This window comes from Aulonocara stuartgranti (genome assembly GCF_965226115.1).
Source record: "Aulonocara stuartgranti genome assembly, chromosome: 4".
Lineage (NCBI taxonomy): Eukaryota > Metazoa > Chordata > Actinopteri > Cichliformes > Cichlidae > Aulonocara > Aulonocara stuartgranti.
The window spans coordinates 14313778-14341413 of record NC_138942.1 but is presented as its reverse complement, the minus strand read 5'-3'; the positions used below and the strand labels follow the sequence as shown (position 1 = coordinate 14341413).

The 27636-nt window shown below is 38.3% G+C and overlaps 1 protein-coding gene across 1 annotated transcript in view; it reads right to left on the bottom strand.

Moving 5' to 3' along the window:
• Positions 1–27636, bottom strand: part of LOC309704297 (ras-related protein Rab-26-like) — a 55319-nt gene that overhangs the window by 10835 nt on the left and 16848 nt on the right. Inside the window, exons 3-5 of the mRNA XM_082529365.1 lie at positions 20605–20646; positions 19540–19606; positions 14584–14636 (exon numbers count right to left, since the gene is read on the bottom strand). Coding sequence (XP_082385491.1) covers positions 14584–14636; positions 19540–19606; positions 20605–20646 — 162 coding nt within the window. The remainder of the gene's footprint in view (positions 1–14583; positions 14637–19539; positions 19607–20604; positions 20647–27636) is intronic.

Below are 27636 nucleotides of genomic sequence, written 5' to 3'. Positions count from 1 at the left end.
TTTGTTTGTAAGCAACCCAGTCAAAATGAGCAAGAAACATGATTCATGTTTCATAAATAGCACCTCTGATTTTTGTTCACTTGAGCTCTAATGAATTAAAATGCCCACTGGTTTCTAAAATGCTCCAGGCAACAAATTATTACCTGCTATTTTCCATCAAATATTTCATACAGCTGCAATGCCAAGTGTCAGGGTTAATCAAACAATTGAAGAGCCAGTAACGATGTTCTTAGAAAGATGGAGAAAAGGACAGTAAAAGACAAGTCAAACACCAAAGGATCTATATCAAAGAGGAAGGAAAATATGAAGCCAGGCACACAGCTGCTGGTGGCTGCGTTGTGACATTGGCAAAGACAAGTTGTCACTGGCAGAGGTATGTGAGGGTACTTCTGATGTTGCATCTGTTTTTCTTTTGTTGTCACAGGAGACAGCAGGTATGTGTACTACTCCAGGATACTGGACCAGCCTGGTCAGCTGTTCATTCTCTCTCTCTCTCTTCTTTAGAAAGACTGATTGGAAATTTGAATTCTTCCTTAGAAATAAAATCGCACATATGCTACTGCCGTATTAAAATATTGTGGGATTAGCTGTGTGTCTTACAGCAAAAACAAACCAACCCATTAAAAACTACAACTGCAGTAGTGTGGGGTGGTGATGTCATTTTTATTCACAATATCAGCATTCATCACAAGATTCCTCAGCCTGCTCAAATTCAGAATATACAATCCATACATTTTACGGACCACTTAAAGTTAGGATTCCTAAAATTTGGAGTTATTGATCTATTAGTCTACATAAAAAGTTGTCTTTGGACTGTGAAATGAAGACGAAGTACCTGGAGAGAACATGCAAACTCCACACAGAAAGTCCAGTGGATTCAAACCCACTGTTCTGAATTAGTTTTTTGTGTTTTAGTTGAGGAGGTGTGATGTTATGATGCCCTAACACGGTCTACGGATACTGATGACAAAATTCTCATTTTAGATTGGTGACTTCTGACTCAATAAACAAAATAGTTACTGCTCTAATGCTAAACTGAGGCTCCAAAATAAAGGAACAATAAAAGCCCCAAAACCTGTGTAATAAATACCATACATTAACACCAATAACACATTAGTTACTCCCAATACAATATGCAGAATCTCTTTGCATATAATAATGAAGGTGACAATCCTCAAGGAGCCTTGAAGTTTGACCCAACTTTTCCTCTGCTGCACTTTTGTCTAAGCAGATTTGCTATGGGTGACAACGCTATTCTTGCCAAGCTTTGATCAGAGTGTAACACCAAGAGACAAGAGAGGGGAGAAATCTGCTCTCAACAACAGGCAGAGTCAAAATGAACCAACCCACAGGAGCGCAAAGAGAAAATAGGGCTTCTCCCCTGAGAGGAGGTTTATGCAGCTGTGCTAAACAGTGACACTGTGGCACCGCCTGACACGCGGGGAGGACACACTGAAATCCTGTCACACTTGGGGCAATCCTGTCACACGTGCACGCAGAAACAAATCTGCATGCACGTGCGATGCATAATAACAACAATAATAATACAAAGTGGTTTTATTGTTGGCGAAATTTATTGTTGGCTTTTATGAATAACTCATTGCATGTGCCATCTTCGGTAGATTTAGACTGTAAGGGAATACACTATTCAGATTAGTGAATAAAACCAATTTAACAAGCAACTGGTGTGTTATAAAACTTGACAATTAAAAAGAAGAAAGAAAGAAAGAAAGAAAAAGACACTGACAACGACAGGCCTGTAAGTTGACGTCTGTTGCCTGACAGGGAAGAGAAAGGCTTTCATGTTTATAAAAGAGCAGCTGACGTGTACATCTGCCAGCAAACATGGGTGTGAGACATGTCGGGATGACTGATGTGCTTTGAAAAGCGGCAGTCGTAGTGAATATGAGCATGAGTAAGAGTGACGCTCTCCTCCAAGTTGTTTTTGCACTCGAGCCGATAAACACATTTGCTGACCTTAACTTTTGTCTCTTTCGTTTCCAAGTTGACATACACCGCACCAAACTGCAGCTGAAATCATGTACAGCAGTGTGCTGCTCTTTATGAATCCAGTTAAACAGCACTAAATGTCAACAAGCATCAACTATATAATCTCATTGAGAAGTCACACGACATTTTTTAGAGCAAAGTTAATAAAATTGAAAGCTTGTTGTAAAATATTGCTGTCACCGGAGGAAGTGTGGCTGATGAGTGCAAACACTCATTAGACTGCTCATGTTTAGGTTTTATGAGTACAAGCAACCAACAATATACTGTAGATGGAGATTACAGCAGGAACACTAATATGATGGTATTATGGCAGCCAAACACATGGTGTTATCCTTATTGAAAGTTATATTCTATATTGCATGGTGCTTTTATATTTTACAGTTATAAATAGCTGTTCTGAGATATATCAGATTACACTGTAATTTAACAGGGAAATGGGGCATCAAGTCTTGTATATGACATATGAGTGAAGTATATAACATTTTTACTTTCTCTTGCTTTCCACTTTTTAAATCTCTCCTTTAAGAACATTTATGGGATTCAGCTTGGCCCTCTACGTAGAACATAAATTCCTCTGAATTCCTGAATTGTTCTATTGATCTAGAACAAAAACAAAAAGAAAGAAAGAAAAGAAAATGCATATAGTAAAAGCTTCTTGCTCTTCACGGCAAGATCTCAAAGTGTAAGCACAACAAGCATAAAAACACACACTCATCATTGGCCACCTTTTTAGGAACACCGTGCTAGTACTGGGTTGGACCCCCCTTTTGCATTCAAACTGCCTCAATGTGTTGCAGCTCAGATTCAACAAGGTGCTGGAAATGTTCCTAAGAGATTTTGGCTCATATTGACACAGTCGCTGCAGATTTGTTGCAGCAACTATATGATGCGAATCTTCCGTTTCAAGGTTTTTGGATAGAAAGGTATTTCGATTGACATTGTGTGACTGTGGAGACCATCTGTGTAGAGAAGGTCTTTACCTTACAATATAAAGTACAATATAGAGTTGTCATTTGGCGCTATAGAAAGAAAACTGAATTGAACTGAATTGAGTTACCGTTGCCTTTCTGTAAGCTCAAAGCAGCCTGGCCATTCTCCTCCGACCTCTACCATCAACAAAGCACTTTTGACCAGAGAACTGTGGTTTGCTGGATATTTCCTCTTTTTCAGACTAGTCTATGTAAAGCCTAGAGATGCTTGTGTGGGGAAAAAAAAATCACAGTAGATCAGTATCTGAAATACTCATAGCAGTCCATCTGGCAAAATCATCCATGCCACTTAAGTCCTTTTAGCCCCATCTTGTTTTAAACTTAAGTCGTCTTTACCAGGTCTACGTGTTTATATGTACTCCCTTGCTTCTCTGTGATTGGCTGATTGTTCAGTTCACAGTAAGAAAAGGTAAAGTCAAATAATGTTTTACTGCATTTGTTCACACAAATTCTCAAATCAAGGTGGTGCAGTAGTTAGCACTGTTGCCTGTGTCTCAGGTTTCCTCCCATGCTTGTTAGTTTAAGTGGTGATTCTGTATTGGCCGTAGGTGTGTATGTGAGTGGTTTTCTGTTTCTCTGTAGCCTTGCAATACACTGGCGACCTATCCCGGGTGTAGCCTACTTCGGCTGGTATGACAGCTGAGGTATGCTCTGGTCCCCTCAGGACCCGGATTTGAACAATTGGTTATGAAAAAGAAGTTATTGGAGGAGCAATTTAAATCAGTTCTTAAACCCTGTCAGTGCACTCGATGGCACCAGTCTTGTAAATGGACCTGTGTTTCTTCAAATTATGCATGCATGACTAACGAAGAGAAAAATCAGTAATTTAAGGTTTCAGTATGTTCTGAAGAGAAAGAAATTGAGTGTTCAAAATGCCAAGTGGCAGTAAAATACTGACTCACTGCAAAGGGGATTAAGGTTCCCAAAGCTGCAATAGAAAAAGAACAAAAGTCATTTATCTGCAAATGTGCCACTTTGCTAGATTTTCATCACAATGAATTAATATTACCTCATGACAGGAATTTGACTTGCGGTAATCCACCAGTTAAGTTCAATTCAATTTCTTTTGTTTATCCAATTCAATTCGAATACATTCAAGTTTGTTGTTGTGAGTTGGTGCTGTATAAATAATCACTTTAAGGCACTTTATACTGTAAGGTAAAGACCCTACAGTATAAAATTAACCCCTATAAGAAAGACTTTGTGGAAGTGGGGAGAAAAAGAAAAAGAAAACTGTGGGCAAAACCAGGGTTAGGGAGGGAGTAGGTGTCTGTGGAGGAGAAACAAATTTAATGGCATGCATGATGGTATATAAAAACTGAATGGGTGCCATATTATGAACTTTTAGGGTATGTTCTGCTTGACTTTTGGTTTACTTATTATTTATGGAGTTTGTTGTTCTAGTAGCTATTCCCTGTTGGTTTTGCCATCTTTTTATTCCAAGGTTTTGTTAGTTTTAGTTTTAATACCTTTTGCAGTCTAGTTTTTGTTTTTTAGTTATTATTGCTTATAGTTCAGAGCTTCAGGTTATCCTTTCTCCCTTGTTGTTTAGCCTTCATCTCCATTTCCCTCTGTGTCTTCCATCAGGTTTATCTTTGTGCCCGTTTTCATAGTTTAGTTATTGTCAACTTTAAAAATTGAACTTTTGGCCAAAATTAGTTTTATTATTAGTCGAGATGAAAAATAAAGAACAATCTAAGGACATATTTTATTTAAGTTGATCTGATAGGAAGTGATAAAACAAAGAGTTAAACGTGTAGAAAAGCTCCACAAACACCTTAAGCCACATATAAATTTAGCTGACTTTGAGACATTGATATGGGGTCAGTCTGTGTGGGAAGACTTTGGCCTATGCTGAGATACTTCTGTTTTAAAGACAGAACATCTTTGATTCGGTACGACTGCCTTGACACGCTGCAGGCTAATTAACACATGAGACAATAAGAGAAATCTAAGCTGTGTTGTGTAAACACATATTGTAGGTGGTAGCAAACACGTATAGCACTGTAATTAAACGTTTAAATCTTCTGGTTCTTTTAAGCCTTTGAGAGGTATTCTTTTATACATCCTCTATTAATTTTTCAACTTTCAGGTCAACCAAATTATTGTGTAAATTTCAGCAATTTTGTTTTCATTTTCTAAGCGAGAAAAAACAGTGTCTCCATGTCTGGCTTATAGTATGAGGGTTGCTTTTCTTTGCACGAATACTAAGATGTTAGCTACTTAAACGCTGTATTAAATGAATCCAGTGTTTACTTTCTGGTATCTTTAAAAACGTGCAAAAAAAGAGATCTTTTTTAAAAACAAGAGCCACAAGCTGTTCCAGAAACAACGGATAATCAGCCCGTGAAGTGCTAACAATTTCCTTTTGATTGCTGTTTGTTTTTGTGCTTTGACTGATTTAATAGTGTTGTTCTAAATTCACGTCATCACAAATTCATGTATGTGTGCGAGTGTGTTTTAACGACAGCTCTCTTCTGCTTAAACAAATAATCGAAAAACAAACAGTGTGAGGTCCCTCTGTCTGGATGATAAAAGGACAGCACCAATGTGATAAAAAGCCAGAATAACCGCAACAAACACAATGACACCTCTGCCTTTGTTCATGCAGGGTAGCGATACAACCCTCCAAAAAAGACAAAAGTGTGACAGAAAATGACATTATCTGAAGATAAAACGATACAGACACAGACAAACAATGTGTAAGGTAAGTGCATGACTCACCCTGGGCAAACACATTTCACACAAAATGTAATATAAAAAAAAAAAACCTTCCCCAATTTTTTCAACCCTTTGTTTGGGTTTTTTCTTTCTTTTCTTTTCTCCTTAAAGCAAATCCTAAATAAACTATATATCCCTTCAGATGAAGATATTTTATGCCAAGGAAAGTGTGAATGCAGCAAAGGCATGCCTGTACTTCTTGTACAATCTTTAATGTTGATATAATAACAGGAGAATTGAGTACTTTCATTTATGACTAAGTTGTTTTCTTTACTTTAACTTCCAAGTGGGTAATGATGCTTTTTGAGGAAGCTAAAGGAGAGACAGTGGCAGCCAACGAATCATATTTCTCTTCTGAAAATATATGATAAACGGCTTTGACCTTTGACCTGCCAGCCCCCTCACAGGTAAAGAGCTTCTTTCAGCAGAGTTTCAATACACTCAGACGACCATAAAAGGAGCTTTCTGGTGCACAAATGTGGTGTTATATAACAAAAAATGGTGAGATGAGGAAGAGAAAAAGGGCCTATAGAATCACTGATTTTGAAGCTATTTTAACGAGGCACCTGTAACATAAATCCATCCGCTGGGGTTCTGGTCATATCACTTCTGGAATTGCTTCAACAACAACAAATAGCAAGCGACTTAAATCTTGAGTCTTCATTCATCTTACATTGCTTGTGTGCACGTACTGTAAGTGCCCCCATTTGTTTTGTCACTTTGGGGCCGACATCAAAGTAAATGGAAATGTCCACAGAAAGCAGCTGCCTGAACAATGGTACATCATTTTTTCCTCTGGCGCTTTGCCTTGGCAGATCCACGGTCCACTGGCTGCATCATATATATGACTACAGTAATCTGCGGAAGCAATGGAGCTGACATACTAATAATGTTCCACGCAGGACGCCAATTTAAAGGTGATGTCTGAGCGACAAGGTAACTAGGTTGCAGAGGAACCGACTGTGCAGAATAATCAGGATGATTTCAAAGCACAACAACATAAAACACCTGGAAGCTTGAAACAGGTCGTTTCACAAATGCCAAAAGTCTCCACAGACTGTGAAATGAATGGTATTTGACTTCACATCACTGCATTATTTAATGACAGTTTCTCTCATCACCATCTGGTGCAGTGGTGCCATGACATTTAGTGAACAGCAATGTGGTAGGCAGGCGGCCATTTCATTTGAAGCCAATCCATGCCCCGGGGACGCAACGAGAGAGATGAATGAAGACAGACAGATGAAGGTTTAATCCCCCTCGTTGCTTTCATTGTGTTTCTACAATGCAGACATGTAAGCATGATCAGGCATTTGGACATCGGCAGTGCGAGTGCAGTTAGATGGTAATTAATCTTTCAATGATCAGTACCAAAGCCAGACTGTTCAATAAGAAACATTACATTTCATTTGCGGAAAATGAATTTCAATCTAGGCTAGAGCGACTGATCTGCATAGTCAATATCCCAACAGACACCATGTGCCTTTGGAGAGATTAATTTTGATCCCTGTCAGGGGACTGATCAATTCTAAGGTTATCAGAAAGCTATGGGATTTAATATTTTAAGTTTGAAATAAAACTGCAGGATTAGAAGCGGTATAGATCCCATGAAATAAATGCAAGCCATGTTGGTTGTTAATACACCTGGTCTCTCTCTTTCCAGTCCATTGACTTCTGAGTCTAACTCAAATGTCACTTTCGGAGGCTCCCTTGTCACAAGGGGTGGCCACAGTGGATAGCCCTGCATGTTTGATTTGACAGAGTTTTACGCCAGATGCCCTTCTTGATGCAACCCTGAAGGGATTTGTGTCTCTGGCTGGAATCAAACTAGTGACCCTTTGGTTGCTTCTTAGAAACATAGTGTCTAACCAGATATTTACTCTGGATGGCATTACCTTGGCCAGTACCACTGTGAGGAATCTCTGAGTCTTTTTTGTTTAGGATATACCCTTCAGCGTGCACATCAAGCAAGTATACAGGGCCTGCCTGTATCATTTGTGCAATAAATAAAAATAGAAACAGAGTGATGCTGAAAACTTAGTTCCCACATTTATTACTTCTAGGTTGGACTACAGTAATTTATTACCATCAGCTCGCTCTAAAAGCTGCCTGAAAGCCTTCAGTGGATCGACAATGCTGCAGCGAGAGTATCAGAATCAGAATACTTGAATAATCTCAGAAGTCATATTTTGACAGGGACTAGAAAGAGAGCACATTTCTCCCATTTTAGCTGCTCTTTATGGGCCCTTTGTTAAATTCTGACTTGAATTTTACATCCTTCTCGTCGTCACATACAAAATGTTAAATAATCAGGCCCCTGTCATATCTTAAAGACTGCATAGCATCTTATTATCCTCACAGATCACTTCGCTCTCACAGTGCTGGCTTACTTTTGGTTCCTAGAGTGACTGGAGGTCACTCTAGCATGGGACCAGCTCTCAGCTTGGATTCAGGAGACAGACACCCTCTCTACTTTTAAGATTAGTCTTAAAACTTTCCTTTTAGATAAAGCATATAGTTAGGGTTGATCAGGTGACCCTGAATCCTCCCTTAGTTACGCTTTAGTTGGTGTAGGCTGCTGGGTCATTTCCCACAATGCACTGAGTCTTTCGTCTTCATTCTTCCCCTCATCCTAAACCAGTCTTGGTGGCTGGCTGGCCCTCCCTAAGCATCGTTATGCAGAAAGTTTTTTCCTGTTAAAAGGGTGTTTTTCTTTCCCTTTGTTGCCAACTGCTTGCTCATTTTGATTTTCAGGGTTTCTTTCTAATATTGTAGAGCTTTTAATCCTAGAATATAAAGTGCTTCGAGGCAACTGCTGCTGTGAATTGGCTCCATGTAAAGGAAATTTATTTTAAATTCCTTGAATTAATACACAGCTTACTGTACATGTGTAAAACTGGTAACTGTAACAGAAAGTTAATGAGGCTATGTTAGATATAACTGTTAAGTAAACTTACTTATTTTATGTATCCAAGCAGCCATGTAACTATTTCACTGACAGACGCTTCCCTTCAGGTAGAAAAAGTGTTGAAGCGACTGCAGTGTGTAAATCCAAGTATGGATTTTGTTTTAACAAAGAGAAAATAGGTCTTAAGAACACTTACAGTTAGTTTGCCTCTGTTGCAGCTACTTAGAAAGCGGACATTTAAGAGAGAGAAGTTAAAACATCTCTGTTTAGGACAGATGATTAACTGAGAGGCTGTGAGACATTTTTTAAAACTATGAATTATGCAAAGTTTCTTTAGAGGAATCCCAGAATAAAAATATAGACTTGCAAAAGAAAAAGCATAAATGTTAACCTACCAATGTTAATCGATTTTGCCCTGACCTCATGCTGTTATAATGGTCTAATAATAACTGAATATCTATTTTAAGACCAACTTTTTTGTTAGCCCCAGATGTTAATGATGAGGAGAAATCTCTCATGACTTGATGGTTAACAGACAAACAGACAGGAGTGAATAATTTCGATAGGACACTCTAATTCCCACAAAGAGCAAATGATCTTACTCCTGAACGATGGCACCACAGGAGCCAGGCTGCTATTTAAAACACAAGCCCAGACAAATAATTTGCGGCAGAGGTCTAAATAGACTTTTATAGTCTCCCTGAAGCACCACTTCTGACAAGAAGGCATTCATCATGTTACTAAATGGGTTGTGTAGTTCTGCAAAAATAAAGACTTGCGTTACTTGCCACTGTGTATTATATAAACAAACCACTGATTGATAGTGCTTGCCAGGACGGCATGAAACACCTGAGTAACTCTGAAACAGCCAGATGTTTATGATGCAGCGCACATACAAGAAATCATTTGTGGATGAATTTGACTTTATCTTCAAACCACTTAAAACATAATCCAAGTGACAGCGGCTGGAACATTCATGAGATGAACTGATTGGACTTCTATTGCCTTACATGTTGAGTCTTTCTCTCAGAGATGATGGACAGCTCGAATGATGTTAATGTGCTGCTGTAATTGTGTCCTCGAAACACTGCAGAGGGGAGCGGTTCTGAGGGCACGAGAAAAGGAGAACTATTTGCCTATCTCATTTCTGCTTCTCCTTCAGAGTGGCATTCATCACCATTAGTGTTCATTAACATGAGTTAGTGCTCGTTAGGCAGCAGTATGCCAGCAGGAATCTGCAGCTTACCGCCAACATATCTCCTGCCTGTAATAGACACTGACTGAGTGTGAGAGTGGTGGAAGGATATGAAACAGGGAGGGAGAAGGCTGAGCAGGGTGGGGAAGGACTTGTCAATCTGTGCCTCAGAGGATTAGTGTAAATGTATCAGTAGGAGACTATAACTGTATTAAATAAACGTCAACAATCTCGGGGGCGGTGGTGGTGGGGGGGACTCCACCAAGCTGTGAAACAACCAAAAATAGACAGAAAGTCAAGCTGTTCATTTAACTTTGCTTATCATACTATTTGTGCCTACATTTACAATAGGGCTGAACGATATATCGCATTTGCGATAATATCGCGACATGATCAAGTGCAATTTTCTAACCGCAAAGGCTGCGATTATACTGCGATTATATTATACAATTCATGGGCTGCATCCTCCTGAGGCCGCATTTGTAGACCGATTACGTCACAGCGACGCGCCGAAGGCTGTCCAAATTACTACCATATCCCAGAATTCATAGCGCGGCCCAGCCAAACTCCAGTTTCCAGCAATGGTGGCCGCTACTAAGTTTTAAAATTACTCATACTAATCTTTCTGGGTCACAAAATAAACTTTTAACATATTTTCAGGCGAGAAAGTAGTTGTGTAAACATCAAATATCTGCTCGGTTTATCAAGATATCCCATATTTGCAAAAGTGCTTCGACGTTTTCAGAGGCGTCTGCTACCCACCAGCTCGACAGCTAGCCGGGAGCTCGAGGGTTACTGATGCGGCCGAGAACGGCACAACTCCCGGCACATCATTTTCAGATCACCGCGGAGTTTCGCTGCTCGGGTTAAACGTAATATATAAGTCACTTAGACAACCTAAAAATGTTATTGTTGGGCTTTTTTCAGTGTTTTGTTTGTTCGTGAGTAAATCGGTTTGGCTGAGATTAAAGTTATTAGATTAGATAAAATAAAACTTTATTAATCCCCCGGGTGGGTTCCTCCTTGGTTTTCACACAGCTGACTAAACGTCAAACAGAAAACTTATTAAACAGAAGTATGAGACAGTCGAGAATTTACACCAGTGTCTGGTTATATTTTAGATAGCAAGAAGCAGACGGCCGAGTTTATTAAACTCCACTGAGACAGCGGTGACGCTAATCAGAACTAGACCGTCCAATTTCACGCCTTTAAACTTTAAAGGCGTGTTTGTGTGTGTGTTTATACAATTGCTATTATGTTTGCACTTTATGTGTAATGTTACTGACTACAGAGATCAGTAAGATGTGTGTATTTTTTATTTATTAGTTTTATTTATTTAATATTATTTTTTAATTGAATGACTGTCTAGTAGTTCACAGATGTCGAAAAACTGAGTGTGGTAAAGCCACTGATTTTGTTTATGTATATTTCTGCAATCTGCACATTGTACTGACTTTCATTTTAATGTTTACACCAGGGTTCCTTGTCAGCACTTTATGCTCAGATGTTTGTAAGCTAAAAATAAACTATTGTGTATGTTCAAATATACTGTTGTGATTGAAGAAGTTAAATAAAAATGTCAGTCATCAATTCATGCATCACCTCATGTCATCATAACAGAGGTCTGTCTTCCAGGAAAGAACAGTTTAAAATTAATGTAATATAGTATTGGCCATACTATATGATGTATTGCTTGTCTTTGTTTAATAATACAGAAGACAAATACCTTAAAAAATAATCGCATATCGCATCGCAATCGCAATATTGGGGCAAAAAAATCGCAATTAGATTATTTTCCATAATCGTTCAGCCCTAATTTACAACTCTAAAAAGTAAAAATAGTCTCGTATGAACAAGACAAATAGGGAGTTTTAATTAGGTAAGAGCAAAAACAAGTGGGAGACTTGACGAAAACAGTGGCAGATTTTGATTTTTGGAAGGCCATACTGTGAATTGCTCCATTTGTTCAACTTGGAAAATTGTTGAGTTATATTTAAATCACGTAAAGGGGCTGGTTTTCTACTCAGACTGTAGCTCCATAAAAAAAAAGCAGATATCCATACTCTCCAAAGAATAAATCAGACTGCCTTTGGTGATCTCTCTGACCTTTTTTTAACAAGCTGCTATGAAACCTGACACATCCACAGATCCATTACCTGAAGTGAACTGACACCATTCATCTATCATTTTACACCAAGCTTACAATGTATACATGTAATAATGTTTGCAGCTCACTAAGCTAGAGGTCTCAAACTTATATTTGCTCATAGGCCACAAACTGTGGAATTTGATCCAAGTTGGCCCGAACAGTAAATGATAAGCTAATAATCGAAACAAACACAAAAATGCTCCACAGCCTCTCACAACAGTACAACAATAAGTCCACACAACCTGTCTCACTTAGTTTACTAAAATAAAGTGCTTCCAGGCTCATTTATAGTCGTTCTCAAATATGGTATGTTTGTACATGCACTTCACTGAATAATATATGCTTAGTTTTTCAAAGTAATGCAGTAAGAAGTGCAAACTTTTGGCACAATTAATGTCACAATTAATACAGAGATCCATTTTACACTCCTGCTGCACTCCCTTTTAAATATTTTCTAATCAGTTTGCAGTCTTCAAATCTGAGTGTCCTTTATCTTTGTTAAATAAATTTAGAAAGTCTTACACTGGGTTTAAGAAATTTCTTTAGCAATTTGTTATTTTGTGCTAATATATCTATATATGAAATATATACAGTAAATATGTGGTTAAAAAGTCAAATTTGATACACAGCAGGTTAGAGGAGTATGCAGGTATACCCATGGGTGAAGATTGTTGGGACAGTAAAGACTTCCATATAAAAAAATAGCCCGTAGCACTGTGTGTTGGACCATGAAGACAAGGGCCAGAGGCCTGTTCTAGCTAGATTTTGTGTCAGATAGCTGACAGTTTGCTACTCGTACTCCCCTGTGTTACTATTTTGCCAACGTATCAGTCCTTCCTCTCTGCATTCTGCACTCACATAACCCCCCCAACCCCCACTCTCACTTTAGCTGTTGTTCAAATCTGGACTTGAAAAGCATCATTCCTGCTTCAGTGATCTCACAGGGCAGATAGGCACATCACATTTCTCTAGCACAGGCTGGTAACAAACAGGCTCTTCGTGCCTTAACAAGCCCTTTGGTGCACTGAATGAATCCTTTTTTGGTCACTGTAAATTAAAGCAATTGCAAATTGTGTCCCCTTGTGCTGCAGGTTATACTTATTACACAGAGGGGAACAAGTGCTATGATTACAAAGTGACACCAGCTGACACAGCTCTACCTCTTTTGACAACTGTTGTTGCTGAGGAGGGTAAATGGTGAAATAGAGGTTTCTGTAAAAGCTGCCATTTTGCAGCCCTTTCTGACAGTTATTTCACTTTTACTGGTGTCAAATTGTCAAATAATTTAAATTTATTTTTGATAATGAATGAGTAATTGTTTAGCCTGTGCTCTTAACATCAGTGAAAACTATTTTTCCCATTTAAATATTGGAACAAATTGTTTTCTTTATAGACTTTTGCATCTTTTCATGTCCTCCCCTGCTGTGCTGCTGGCATTTCTTTTTTGATTTCTAACTGAAAGAGTTTTGCTTGTTCTTTTAACGCAGTATATAACATAATTATTATATGACAGAAAATATCAGTTTTGTTCTGAAATCTATGAATCAATACAGAAAGTTCAGGGAAGAAAACACTATGCTGCAATTTGGGATTTCAACAGTGTTATATGAGACTGACTGGATCTAACTGCTGTGTTTAAGCAAAACTATAAGCCCACAACAAGTTCTGGATTGAATTGGTCTCATTACAAACAATAATAAATGGTTTCATATACACAAGTGGTCATGTGATTATTATTAATTTAATCCTTCATCAACTAATCTGTTCTGAGTGCTCCTGCTGTCCGAGTGCATCCATTACTTCCTAGTAGACAAAAAGAGAATTTTAAGATGACCTTGCAGAAATACTAATATTGACCTGCTGGCCATTATTAGTGGTACTGGCCTAGATGCCTAACGATAAGGCCAAGTGTAGCCGACAGATGCCCCCCTAGTGATTCATAAAAGAAACTAAGTTAACTACATTTGTAAAAAATATTTTTCACCTAATAATTAAATCGTCCTGAATTTTATTCCTGAGAAATATCACAAAGTTTAGACAATAAGGTAACCATGCTACCCTAACTTTCAGTCTTCCTTCATATTCCTGATCCGATTAGTTATTTCATTCAAGTCTCCCCTTTGCACAGACCTCATTCATACTTTTCCCACTGGACAGTATGGGAAGAACTCCATAATGCCTTCCCCCAACCACCCCACCACAAATTACAATGACATAGTAATCAATCTCCATTTTCCTGATTGCCATTTGGTCATGATGTTGTTCAGCATTACAAAGTCAGATTGTACTTCCACTTATTCCAGTGACGATGAATAATGTAAGAGATGTCGCAGATAATTTTTTGACATTTGTGGCCCTGATCCAGCCACATCCTTTCACTTTTTAAAGACTACTGAAAAGCACACGTCAGGCATCGAAACCCGTGTCCCAGACCCACCCCAGACATCTTCACTAGCAGCTTCCTCTCATCCTCGACTCTGATCACTTACATGCACTACTTTTAAGGTGAATTTTGGAATGGACATGTGATGCAGTCATACTATGTACTTGCATAAAAGTGAGTACTATTTTGTTTTATGGACACAATTATTTAATCAAGAGAATGACTAACCTGTATGTTGTCAAAGGATGATTTGTTGGTGACGTCATACAGCAAGAGAAGAGCTGAAAGAAACAAAGCAAAAGATGCCATGTAGAAAGTTGTGGCATTAAAAAAAAACAACTGTCTTTAACCTTGATGCATTAACTTCATGTGAGTACCAACTTAATTTTGCAAACAAAAACATATAAAAGTTTAATATTTTCAAGGATTCTAATGAATATAAATGAAATACAGAGAGCCCCTAAGCTGTTCTAACTCTATGTAGCAGTTTACCTGAAGATACTCAAGAAAAAGAGACACTGCAGCTGAGAAAGGCAGCGCCCAAGGAGGGATGAACACGATGAGGACTGACAGCTATGCAACAAAGCTGAGGTCTGCCAGACTTGTGCTGCAGGTGTTTCTCACTCCTTTGCAATTGGTCACCACTAAGTGGATGAAGTCAGGACACATTAAAATCATAACCTGCAAGTCTCTGTTTTATTGGATATCTTTCTGCTATCTGAATTCAACATCTTATCCAGCTTTTTTCTATTACTAATGTTAAAATGCCAGCAGGTGTCAGCTTCAGGTGTTTGGTTAGTATCTTCCCCTCACAAATCTGAAGGTTTTTGCACTGTAGAACACATGGCACAGTCAAGCTAAGCTTTAAATGAAGAGATTGTGAGGATAGAAGAAGGGAACTGATAAAAAGCAACAATTAAAGAAAAACAGCCAAGCTATTAAGATGAAATAGGGGACCACTTCCCATCACTGTGGCTCCAAGACAGAGGTAGACTAATAGGTAACGGAAGAATCTTTATTATGAAAGCATACTCACAACTTTCACGTCACAGTTTATGCTGTAAAATTTGTATTTTTAGACTTTTATTGGCTCTACCCTTGAGATGTTTTTCTGCCTGCCTGGCTCTTCTTGTTTGTGTAGGTGAATTTCTTTATTTCTGTTGATTCCTCTTATATTTTGAAGGTTATTCTTTCTTATATCCATTCTCTTCCCTGTCCCATTACTATCGGACCTTGCATTACTCCCTGATGTGTATTTAGACTCAGTTCCAGTATGGCCCATTGACTTAGTTTCTTGTCCAAGTGAACAGTACACCACCTTGAATCAGCGTCCAAACCAGCTTTGAGATTGTGGACTCACTACACATACAAATACAACTTCTTTCCTCGCTCATCATTTCTGGATGGACTCAGTAATAGAAATAAATGGTTTTTGGGGAAAGGTTGTACATGACTTTGTACTCTTTTCTAAAAGGTGTTCCATTATTTATAAATTATAAAAAAGACAGATGACCAAATAGGAGCATTTTTGGAAGTTTTGTTGTAAAAGCTGGTATAAAATTGTCCATCACAAAGCAAAAAAAGTGAACGACAGGCATACATAGATCTGACAGTGGTAAAAATGTTGCAGAAGATTGGTGTCCTTCCATCTGAGACAGCTGAGGGCATTTGGAGCTTATCAGTGTATTTAAGAGTCTGTTCGGCAGCTCCAAGTGTGATTCCCCACTGAGGAGTTACTTTTTATGCAGTCTGAAATAACTGGATTAACTAATCCCTTTTTCTACACCAAATGGCCTGTATATAATTTAGAGATGTAGCTTGGACAAATTAAGTTTTTAATACTGAAATGCACCAGTCTTCTGTTTTAGCCCACCTCTTCTGTTCTGTGTCTGTCTGTCTTTAATTCATAACTTGTTCTGATCTTGGTTTTAATGCAGTGCTTGTGTAGATAAAATTTGTATGCCTTGCTTTAACTTAACTACAGGAAATGTCCCAGTGCTGAAACAATAACCACAGATTTCTTTTGAATTGAGCTAAAAAAAAAAAAATACCTGATGACTGTCTGCATTTTTCTCCCACACACCAAATACGCTGCCTATCCACCAACATCTAAAATAATCCCGCTGTTCTCTCCATGTCCTCTTGCAGAACAATTCCTAATTCAGAGTCTCTTTATGCTCCTACACTTCTCTCTCTGCGTTGCTACCTTAGCTGTGGAGCCCCTGGCTCCAGCTCTACTCCGATAGTCTAAATATTATTTCACTGACAAATGGCTTCATTTATAATTGTCCATTTCAGCTTCATGAAGGAGTGCAAATCCACCGAGTGTAAACAGGGAGGAGAAGGAATTGTTTGACTTTTCCAAACTGAATGAAGTGGAAATACATGGAAATGCCAAAATGTCACAAATAAATCATAAAACAATTACAGTTTCCTGTGGGTCTGATCAGTTTTTTGGGGGACTTTGACAATTTTCTTGTGTGGATTTTGGCATTGGATATAGTATAAGGTTTGGTCAAAAAGATCTGCAACTCCACCAAAATTCATATCTAATTTGCTTGTCTCCTTGTGCACATGCTGACTGCTTCAAGCATCGCTGCAGTTTTCGGATCACCCCATTCTGACTGCATCTATATTATGACTGCATTTTAAGGAAGATGATACAGACGCCAGGTTGGTGAGTAGTGATGATGTTTGTTAGGCTCAAACTGCTTTATTAATGATGCCTTGTGATGTTACAGTAGAACTGAAGCATTAAGAAAACATTAAAAGTCTGACCCTGGTGGACGACTTCACAATGAATGTGCCTGTGCATGCAGAAATAAATACAGAGCATGAGCGCTGTCTTTGGGCTCGAGAATTCTGCTCTTCAGTTGAAGGCTGGGGTTTAGTCTCTAGGTTGTAGTCAGAGAAGCAGTTCTCTTTCTCAGTGATGATCTTCAACAATGTGGTTGGACCAATCTGACACAAAAGTTGATATTTGTTGTCTGTAAGCAAGATTTCAGAACAAGAATTCCACAGAGTGATCCAAAACACAGGAGCTGTGGGAGTGGTGCCAAGCTACCCATGGATACCACCTTAAAGACGAGTCAATTTAATGCAGGACTTTAAAGATTTAACATTTGGAAAAGAAAATTGAACATGTTTTATAAACATTTAATCTTGTGGTACACAGCTTGCATATAGTTGCAAAATTAATTAAAATAAAACGCCTTGTGCTGTAAAGCACTTAAACATTTATGTACCATTTCAGTCATAGCCTTGCCCCAAGGTCTCTTTGCATTAGCAGTACATTGACGTAGACAGACGTATAAAGCAGCTTCAAAACAATCAGAAATAACACAAAACCTGCAACAGCTGCCTGGTTACATGAAGAAGCAGAAAAAAGTTACACTGCTGGAAATAACTTTGGTTTGTTTGCAGGCTTTGGGGGAAGCACAGAACACAGCATGAAGACAGACAGGGAGATCAAACTGTGTGAGCTTTGGAAAGCTGGGGAACCACTACAGCAGACCTTTTGCACAACGCTTCAGAGACTTCAAAAATCGACTGACAGTCTGGTCCTGAAACGGGAGTTTGTTCAGATTAAACAACGTTGCACAGATTCAGTCAGCAGCACTTATAGGCTTGGTATCAACATGAGTTTTGAAGCGATGTGTGAAGGTGTGTGCCAATAGGCACAAAGAAAGAGTTTTGTGCAAAGAAAAGTCTACACTATTTCAATGAACCTGTCACAGTTTTATTAATGCTGCAGTGGCCACAAAAAAAATTTAATATTCACATCACATCCTGGATATTTTTCTCCAATAGCAGTTCAGGCTTTATTAAATTCTTGTCTCACACACGCTCTTAGAGCGGCATTAAAAGAACCTAAAGTTGATTAGGATGTTGGAACATTCTCTCATTTGCTCCACGGCAGTAATGGAAAAATAACAGAATTCCGACACAAAGACGAGTAAGGCTACATTCCAGACATGCGTGATGTGGTTTTGAGAAAACAAGATATGTCCCCAGGGCATCTTGCCTGGAACTTACCCTGCTAAAAGTCTGTTAGGGTCCCCTTATTACAGGAGACAGAGACGATTCGGTGAAACTGGTGTAATTACGCAGGCTGACCGCCAAACCCTAGCATAGATAATACACGGAAACAGATGATTTTGTTCTATCATTTATGCATAGTTGGTCATACACCAAACCAAACCCCAGCTTAAGTTCCACAAACTTAAATTGATTTAAACAGGCACACTGACCCAGATGGTTGATCCCACAAGAATCCCCAAATGACCAGAGATTATAAGATGAAAGGAAGTGATGCAGTCACATAAGTGCACAAAATCACAAACACATACTGAAACATTCAGTGAATATCAAGCAGAAAAAACAAAACAAAACATAGAAGCAGAGCTGATATTTACTTACTCAAAGACAGGTTAGGTCTGCTTAGAAATCTGAATTAAACAGTAATTTTTATTTAGTAATTCCTTGGTGAACATTATTTAGTAAGGATAAGATCCTGGATAGGTAAAAGCCTGAGAAATCAGAGTATGTTTGTTCAGATTTAGTGTATCATGCACCAGGTTATTCACATTTGATCAAAGACACTTCCAAAAAAGACTTTTAACACGATTACCAACTCCATGATAACTCAATGTAATGTCACAACTAAGAGCTTTCTAATTAACTTACATAGTGACTAATGCCGTCAAGATGAATACAAAGTAGACATAAACACACGCTGACTCACACCCATATGTGATGACTGATTACACATCATCAGAGAGTCCCCGAATCCTGAAATTGCTGCCCTTCTATCTCAGCTGAAGTGTTATAAAGCTTCAGCGCTTGACAATTCTGCAGTGTGGAACAAAAGCTTTGATACGAAAAAGGCTGTGAAATACAACTGCTGTAAAAGTTTAGTTTGATGGCAATGCATTGTCTTTGAAAACATCAACACTCCCTTTCATTGTGTGCAGTGTATGAACTCGAATCCAATGCCAGTCGCAAAATATTCATGTAATGGGAGGAAAAATGAAGTTCGCAATTTGCATACAAATTCACTGGCTTTCATTGCATAATGGCTGAATGGCAGCTGCATATAATAACACATTTTGACAAGAACAAAGTTAAATCATTAGTATAATAATCAGGAAAAGATATTAAAGTGTGTATTTGTGTGTGTCTCACCGTGGGCATCACGGTAGTAGGCATGAGTGACACTGCGGAACCGCTCTTGTCCAGCTGTGTCCCAGATCTGCAGATAATTAGAGAGAGAGGTGATCATTGAAATAGAAGAAGAAGTTTCAGTCTTTTTAATAAGCCTTATGTTTGCTCACTCAGCTGGAAGGCACTCACTGTGAAACCACCCATTCAATTCACTCTGTGATTTTGGATAAGCATAGAATATGGTAATTAGATCTATGGGACTCAAACTATCTTACTAACACAGCACTGAAAAGGACTGGTAGCTCTCAACAACACCGGCAGAATTGTTCTGGCTAGTGTGCAAATAATTTCCTTTGTACTTTTCACATACAACAAAAAACGATGGTATTAATTAAAGTCAACTTTCTGTACATTGGAAAAATGTGGGTACTGTGTAAATTAATTCCAATTCAAGCTCATATTTTATCACCAGCTAGTCAGTTTCATCAGTCTTCTATCTGTTGCTAGGGAGGTTGTCTATACTGAGTATCAAAAGTTGTTGCTGGAAGCAAGGTTTGTAAAAATATTGATATGATTGGTTAAACCAAACCAGTCACAGGCCATTTCACTAAAAGATGCCAAAACATCTTTGGTCACTGCAACCACCTCTATTTGTAATTTGGTCCATAATCATTAGTATAGAAATATTACCCAATTTGCAGCTTGAAGCTCATACCATAGATTGGATATATACAGTAGTAAAAATTTCTTTTGTCAGATTTATTTTTTTTACCTCAGTCAGGGTCATAACACTGAACAGAAATCACCTGGCTGATACTAAGTTTTCCAATCTTAGTGGAATTGGCTCATTAAGTCTTTCTCCCCCATCAGCGCTGTATCTCCCCAGAGTTTGGCTCCAATGGCAGTAATGTTTTCTACTCGCTATGACAGACCTATGATAATGACTTCAACCTATCAACGTGTTTATTTAACAGTAAATAAATATGGCATTTCAAGATGTCTGTCAATAATCTCCACCTTTGTAGGGACAGGTTATATACCAGACTATGTTTTTAGAATATTATCTTAATAAATTAGATTTCTTACCTGGAGCTTCACCTTGACTCCATCAATGTTCAGGACTTTATTCTGAAAATGAAAGATAGAAATGATGTAGGTAAGCAGTGATGTAAATGACAGTACCTAAATTTAGGCATGTTTTCCAACTTGCAACAATATTTTTCTGTATATGGCACAAGCACCCTGATGTGTGTATGTGTAGAGCATCCTCTAGTCTCTTCCTTCCACAGTCTCCTCTCCACTCAATCAATATTGCATGTGTGCACCTTACTTTGCCCCCTTTTTGAAGCAGCCTCGCCTTTTTCCTCCAGAGGATTAACCCCTTTGCTCTCCTTACCTGCCTTTTTTTTTTATTAATCTTATGGAGACACTCCTCTGATCTGATTCAATCTGCTCTAACACACAGCTCAGTGATGCTCAGCCAAATGGACCTGGCAGGTTTGAGGTTGACCTGGTCTTGACAGCCGGTTTCACACCCTTCCATCAGGTTTCTGTTTTGTCAAAATTATACAAAAAAAGATTTGGTTCAAAAAAATAAAATAAAAAATAAAATAAAATCATGACTCATTTACAGAAATATTTATTTTTAACCCAATGATCAACACTAGTCACTGTAGTCCATATGTGCACCTGACTGTGGACGTACTGTGGACTGTGTAGTCCACCTGACCTAAGAGTAAACGTCACAGTTTTTCTGCGCGCTTTCTTCCATGATCATCATGTAAATAAAGTAATAAATAAAACCATTCGGACAAAGTGAACTAGGCTAAAAGATCTAAAAAAGGAACACGTCATACCATGATCTAAAGAAACAATGTCCTTGACAGGCCTTGGCTGCCCTACCAACCTTATTCCAATAACATCTAAAGAACTGCAGACCTTGTCTCAGGCTACGTTCACACTGCAGGTCTTAATGCTCAATTCTGATTTTTTGATCAAATCCAATTGTTTTGTCTGCTTGTTCACACTACAAATAAAATGGGACAGCAAACGTGCTGTAGTGTGAACCCTCAAAGCGGCCCGCATGTGCAAAAGAAGACGTCACACACAACGCCTTCTGTTTAGAAGTCAAACAGTATTGTTTGACTGATGGCCCTTAATATAAAGACTTGTTTCAGACTTTACGTTTCACAATTTTGCTTTAAGTTCTAAAGTTATTTTGTTATTTACATATGGCCTAATATTTATCCTTATTGCTGTTTTAGAGAGGAGCGGTGCTTCAAAGGATAGTTGCAGATTTCTGTCAGTATCTGCAGATTATACGGTACAAATAAAATGTCTTCCCAACAGTTTTACTAACATCTACACTGGATGGCCAGGAAGCGTTCACGATCTTATCGGGCGCTGACAATTAGCGTCTGTCTTGTGCCAGTGACGGAAAAGACTGCTTTAATGCGACATGACCATTCAAACAGCAGTCGCTTTCTAAAACATCAGATATGTATCAGATTCAGTACCACATACGAAAGTGACCCAGATTGGATTTGAAAATATCGGGTTTGTGCCGTTCACACTGTCATACCATGATCGGATATGGGTAAAAAAAAAAATCGGATTTGATGAGCTTTCGCCTGCAGTGTGAACGTAGCCTAAGTCGTGTTGTATCGTGTTCAGGTTATTGTTGAATCATGAATTTTGACCTAAGAACCTCATCATGATGATCCCAAAGACTTTTGGGAAGGTATTCTGTGGACTGATGAGACAAAAGTTAAAATTTTGCTATATCTGGTAAAACTAACAGCATTTCATAAAAAGAACTTCATACCAGTCACGTGGTGGTGAACCATCTACACTTGTTGAATCATCGACTTTAAAAAAAAACCCCCAAAAAAACCAGCTAGTAAAAATGATACTTTTCACCAGAGTTAGTACTTTTCTTCCTGAGAGGAACAAAAGTCAGCAAGAAGTGTCACAACATTTATTCTAGTAGTCATCAAGACATTTCACCAACACCACAAAGCTCAGACTTATGGGACACAATTTCTACAGTCTATATTTTGAGTGACTTTAGTCATTAGACTAGATCTTTAGATCTACTTTAGTAGGAGAACTGACCACCTGCCATTGCCACCCCATCATCCATCCATCCATGTATGTCTGGGAAGCTTTGCCCAGACTTCTCTCTTCTCACCCACCTCCTCTAGCTCTCAGAAAAATTGAAGCATTCTCAAGCCAGTCAAGGGTGTCCTTGGTCTGCCCCAGAATCTCCATGCAAAAAAAGGAAAAAAAACAAAACAAACCAAAACAGTAGCTGGCTCATTTTTATACAGAAGGCTCTGCAGTGAGTCCCTACTAAAAGACAAAGTCCCCCCACAAAGTATTTCAAAGGGTGAGGTCCGACAAAACCTGGAGGAAGCTCTTCCCTGTATTTTAAGGATCCACGACCTCATTCTTTCCGTCACTACCCACAGATTGTGGGCATAGGTCAAGGGTAAATCGACGGCATTACCGACACACTCAGCTTTTTCTTCACTGCACTGTATACGTGTACATTGTTTGTGTCACTGAATATGCTGCTACCATCCATTTGTCAATGCCCCATTGCTTTTCTGCCACACATTAACAAAACCCTGATATACTCTAACTCCTCCACCTAAGGCAGTAGCTCATAAAGAGTGGGTAACACACTCTGTATGAGTTACCTAAAGACCATGTTTCTCAGGCATGGAGGTGCCAATATTCATCTCAGCCTCTTTGTGCTGGGAAACCTGGAGAAAAATGATAAGCACTGACTGTTCAGTCACTTAATGCAAACAGTAGGAAACATTTTGGAAAATCAAAGTTTTCTTTAAAACAAGGGATCAGATGCTTGGAGGGATCAGACGACTTTTATAGTTCATTTGAACCTGGTAAACACTGAATGGAGGAAGATAAATATGAGCAACATTAAAATACATTGTTTATTGTCTGTCTTTTCTTGCTATTACCCTACTTTAGATTAGAAAACAGAAGCACTACTGAGACAAAAAACAACTCTCAACTCACAGTGTTAATGACAAAAAAATAAAATAAAGATTTTACTTTATACTGATTATAGGTTGTAGCTACTCGACAGGGCATCTAACACATTAAATGCAATGAATAAGAGTCTGTACAAGTTGGAGGAAATCAGCTATATTTTTTCCGAGATGAAACAAGGAAGTAATCTAGCTCTCGATTCACTGCTCCTCAGTTGAAACTATAGCTAGCTTACCAAATGCTGAAAAATGTTTGTAAACTCAAGTGATGGATCCAAAAAAGGGGAAAAACTCATACCAGGTAGTCCAAATGAAAAAATTCCCTGTACACTGAAACACACTGCTTGACATCTGTGACGTATTTTATTACTCGAGAGTACCCAAACTTAAATCAGCTGCTACACCAGAAAGAAGTTCAAGGTTAGTGAACATTTCAACTAAAATCACAAGTTGTAGTGAAATGACCTAAAACTGAAATCTCACTCACACACACACACACACACACACACACACACACACACACACACACACACACACACACACTGAACCAAGGAATTAACTTTTCCTACTTTTTCCAATGTTTCCTTTTTCCTACTTTATTTCCTTTCAGTTTTGCATCTATCTCCACATTTTACTTTTCTCTTCTTTTACTCTTCTTTCACTTATTCTCTCTTTAATTACTTTCTTTTTCCCCTTCCAAATTTTTCCATGTTTCTCTTCATTTTTTATTCATCTCCATCCCTTTTTCTTTCATTTATATTTCCTACTTAGCTTTACATCATGCCTCCCTTCAAACCCTTTCTATGATTTCTTATTACTTTAATTCTTCTTACTCCATCTGTTTTTTTATTTCCTGTTACTAAAAATTCTGTTATTTTAAACATGTAAGTCATCCCTTATGTTACCTATATGTATCTGAAGCTTTCGTGATCATTAATGTGGTCACAGGGGCAAATATTTTAATTTAGGTGCTTTTTATGCTTGAATGATTCATAAGTCAGTGTTTAGTGGTTTAACAAAGAATTTAAAAAAAAAATAATTAAATAACCATTTTGAAACTGAAAAAGTAGCCAATGTCCAAAGAAAAACGAAAAGAAAGACAGGCTACTAGGAAGGAAAATATAAAGAGACATAGGACACAGCACTGCATTTCTTCACATTGAATTTCTGTTTTCTGTGAGTTAATGTCTGCTAGAGGAGGTCAAGATGCCCTGCATTGTTCTACTATGCCAATGTGCATTATATCAGTCGGTGCTGTGGCAATGCTGAAAAGCCTCCTCCTAACATCATCCCCTCTGGGATATTTTGAGAGTTGCTGATGACCTTCTAATTCCCTGATCCCTGAGGAGAAACCCAAGATATTCAGCCCTGACTAGATGCTGCTAATCCTCCAGCAGGGCACTTAGAAATAGATATGGTCCTTGTTAATGTCTTCAGTTGATCTACCTCCCTGAGAGTCACAAAGAAGGAACGCCATACATATTCATGGGGAACTCAAGCTTGAAGCTACTTTCTAAGTGTTTTCTGATAGGAATTAGTCTCAAAGGACCACGTCCCTGTTATTGTTGTGTCTAAAAACTATCTGTAATGTGCTTGGAGGGTTCATGAATATTTAGTGACCCATAAAAAAAGACTCACGATAACACTGGGCTGAGTATTTTGGGTGGTTACTCTTGAGGCTTGATTGCACTGATAATTATGTTGGATTTGTTAATAGGAAAATCAGGCAGAACAGAATGTAATGAAACAGTGAGCTGGATAAAATATAATATATTTGAGCAGCTTATATAACAGAATCACATTTTGTGGGACAGAAAATGTAGGTATTGTAGATTAAAGAGTGTCAATCCCACTCTGGCAGACACAGTTTCCACCATCCTTTAGACTTTTCTAAAGCTACAACTTACAGCCTGACACAGCTCTGCTCTGTGTAATTACAATTGGCTCACAGGAGGCTTGAGAAGTTGAGAAGCTTGCTATACTTTTTAGGTCAGCTTCAATCACCCTCCAAGCAGAGGACGTCTTCAAATGCAAACCTCTTGACCAGTCAGATGCTGGATGTATTCTTTTCCCCAACGGTTCATGAGTGAGAACGTACACATTAGTACAGAATGACTAACAGCACCTTACAGGGATCATAAATTACAAATGTATGAGGAGCTTTCTGAAGTGTGAGCCAATAAAACATTAATGACTGTAGCATGAGACTGCTAACAGGAGCATGATGTCTACAAAAAGGTTACGCATGAGACAGGTGATACAACCCATATGTAAAAGAGAGTAAATCAACATTACATTCAAATTGAAATTTGATTTCAGCACACTGGATTAGCCAAAAGACGATACATACTCACCAGCCACTTTATTAGGTACACCTGTTCAGCCGCTCTTTGACACACATAACTAATCAGTAAATTACATAACAGTACCTCAATTAAATTCTCTAAGGAATATTTTGAGCGTGTTGTTGAATCTATTCCACGGAAAATTAAGGCAGCTCTGAAGTCAGAAGTCAAAATAGGGACTGAGCTGGTGGCAAGTTTACATTGCTAGCTTTCATTGTTGACATTTACTTTATGCCAATCTGTAACTCCTTAGTATCTCAGCGTAAAGTGTAATCATCATAATGGAGTGTGAGTGAATTGGGCACAGCAAGAGCTCTGTTATTTAAGGCTGACTGCACACATTTAACTTTTTAAGGGAATAAATGATACTTTATAAATATCATGTTATTGAAGCATAACTGAACACACAGATCCTATTTTCTCCTCCACATTCAGAGTAGAGCTTGATCAGCATTTTTAAGCCACAAGATACAATTTAAAAATATTGGACTTTTTATTAAAATGCAATGAAAAAAAAACCTCTTGAAGACACAGAAAACACAATAAATCACATTACACCAGACACACAAACACTGTGCAACTTATAGACAATATGGGATTCATTCATGGATGGGCTAAACTTGCTGACCTTGCACAATTAACAGCAAGGCCATAGCTGCTGCGGCAATAATGTTTTTACCTGTATGCTTCCAAATGTCTGCAAAGCAGTGAAGCAGTAACATGAGGTGCCTGAAAATAAGAAGTACATTTTTGTGCATGACTTTGATTGAAAAAGTCCACCCGTTAAAGCACCTGTGACTGTATATATTCAGTGGGTTAACGGGAACCTTTGCTGTTATTGACTTTTCCACTTGGGTGACCAGACGAAGTTCGAGACTGAGACTAATTGAAAGAGCAGAAGGCCTCGGGGGCATTTCAGATGAAAACCTGCAAAATGCAGCAAACTGTTATTACTGCTGCCATTAAGTATGCTTCTTCAATGTGCTGAGGAAAATCACAGGTGAACAAAACAAAACAAAAATACATCAAGGAAAGAGCCTGGGATCTATCTGGCAAAGAATAAATTCCAATTTTGTCAGTACAGCATTGGTTAAAATGCACGACATGGAGGCATGTAGTCCCAGTAGATCAACTTAAGGCACTTTTTTTTCCCTGGCTAACTTTTTAGATTTGCATTCCAAGAAGTGTAAAGCCTCAGGATTTCATATCTAGGACTCTTATAAGAGAAGGACTTTTCCAATTTAAAAAAGAAAAAAAAAAGAAAAAAAAAGTCATACTTTGCCCTTGATGCATCATCTTTAGCTTATATTGCTCAGGCAAAACAAGAAGAATTTTTGTGAAAACTTTTAGATTTGTGATATCACTACTTTGCTATTAATGATATTGATTTCCCCATGTTGCTCCTTGATTTGGTTGCATGAACCAAATCATCAAAAACAAAACGTAGTTCAGTATGGAACAAAATACAAAAATACACCAAATCTACACAGACTTGAACACATGTCCCCTGTCAGGGTTATCTCTTGGTATTTTCACATGCTGGGATGACACAAATAATAATTCCCCTGTCGTTGAATTGCAAAGCAGATCAAAAATGTGTTTTGTTAGGTCACCGTGACCTTCACATGACACCACAACAAATTCTGACAAGTTCATTCTGGAGTTCAACTAAACCACAAGAAGGTCCCTCAAGGTGTTTGAGATTTGACAAATATCACACTCACAAAAATGAGACAGACAGACATAGAACAAAATGA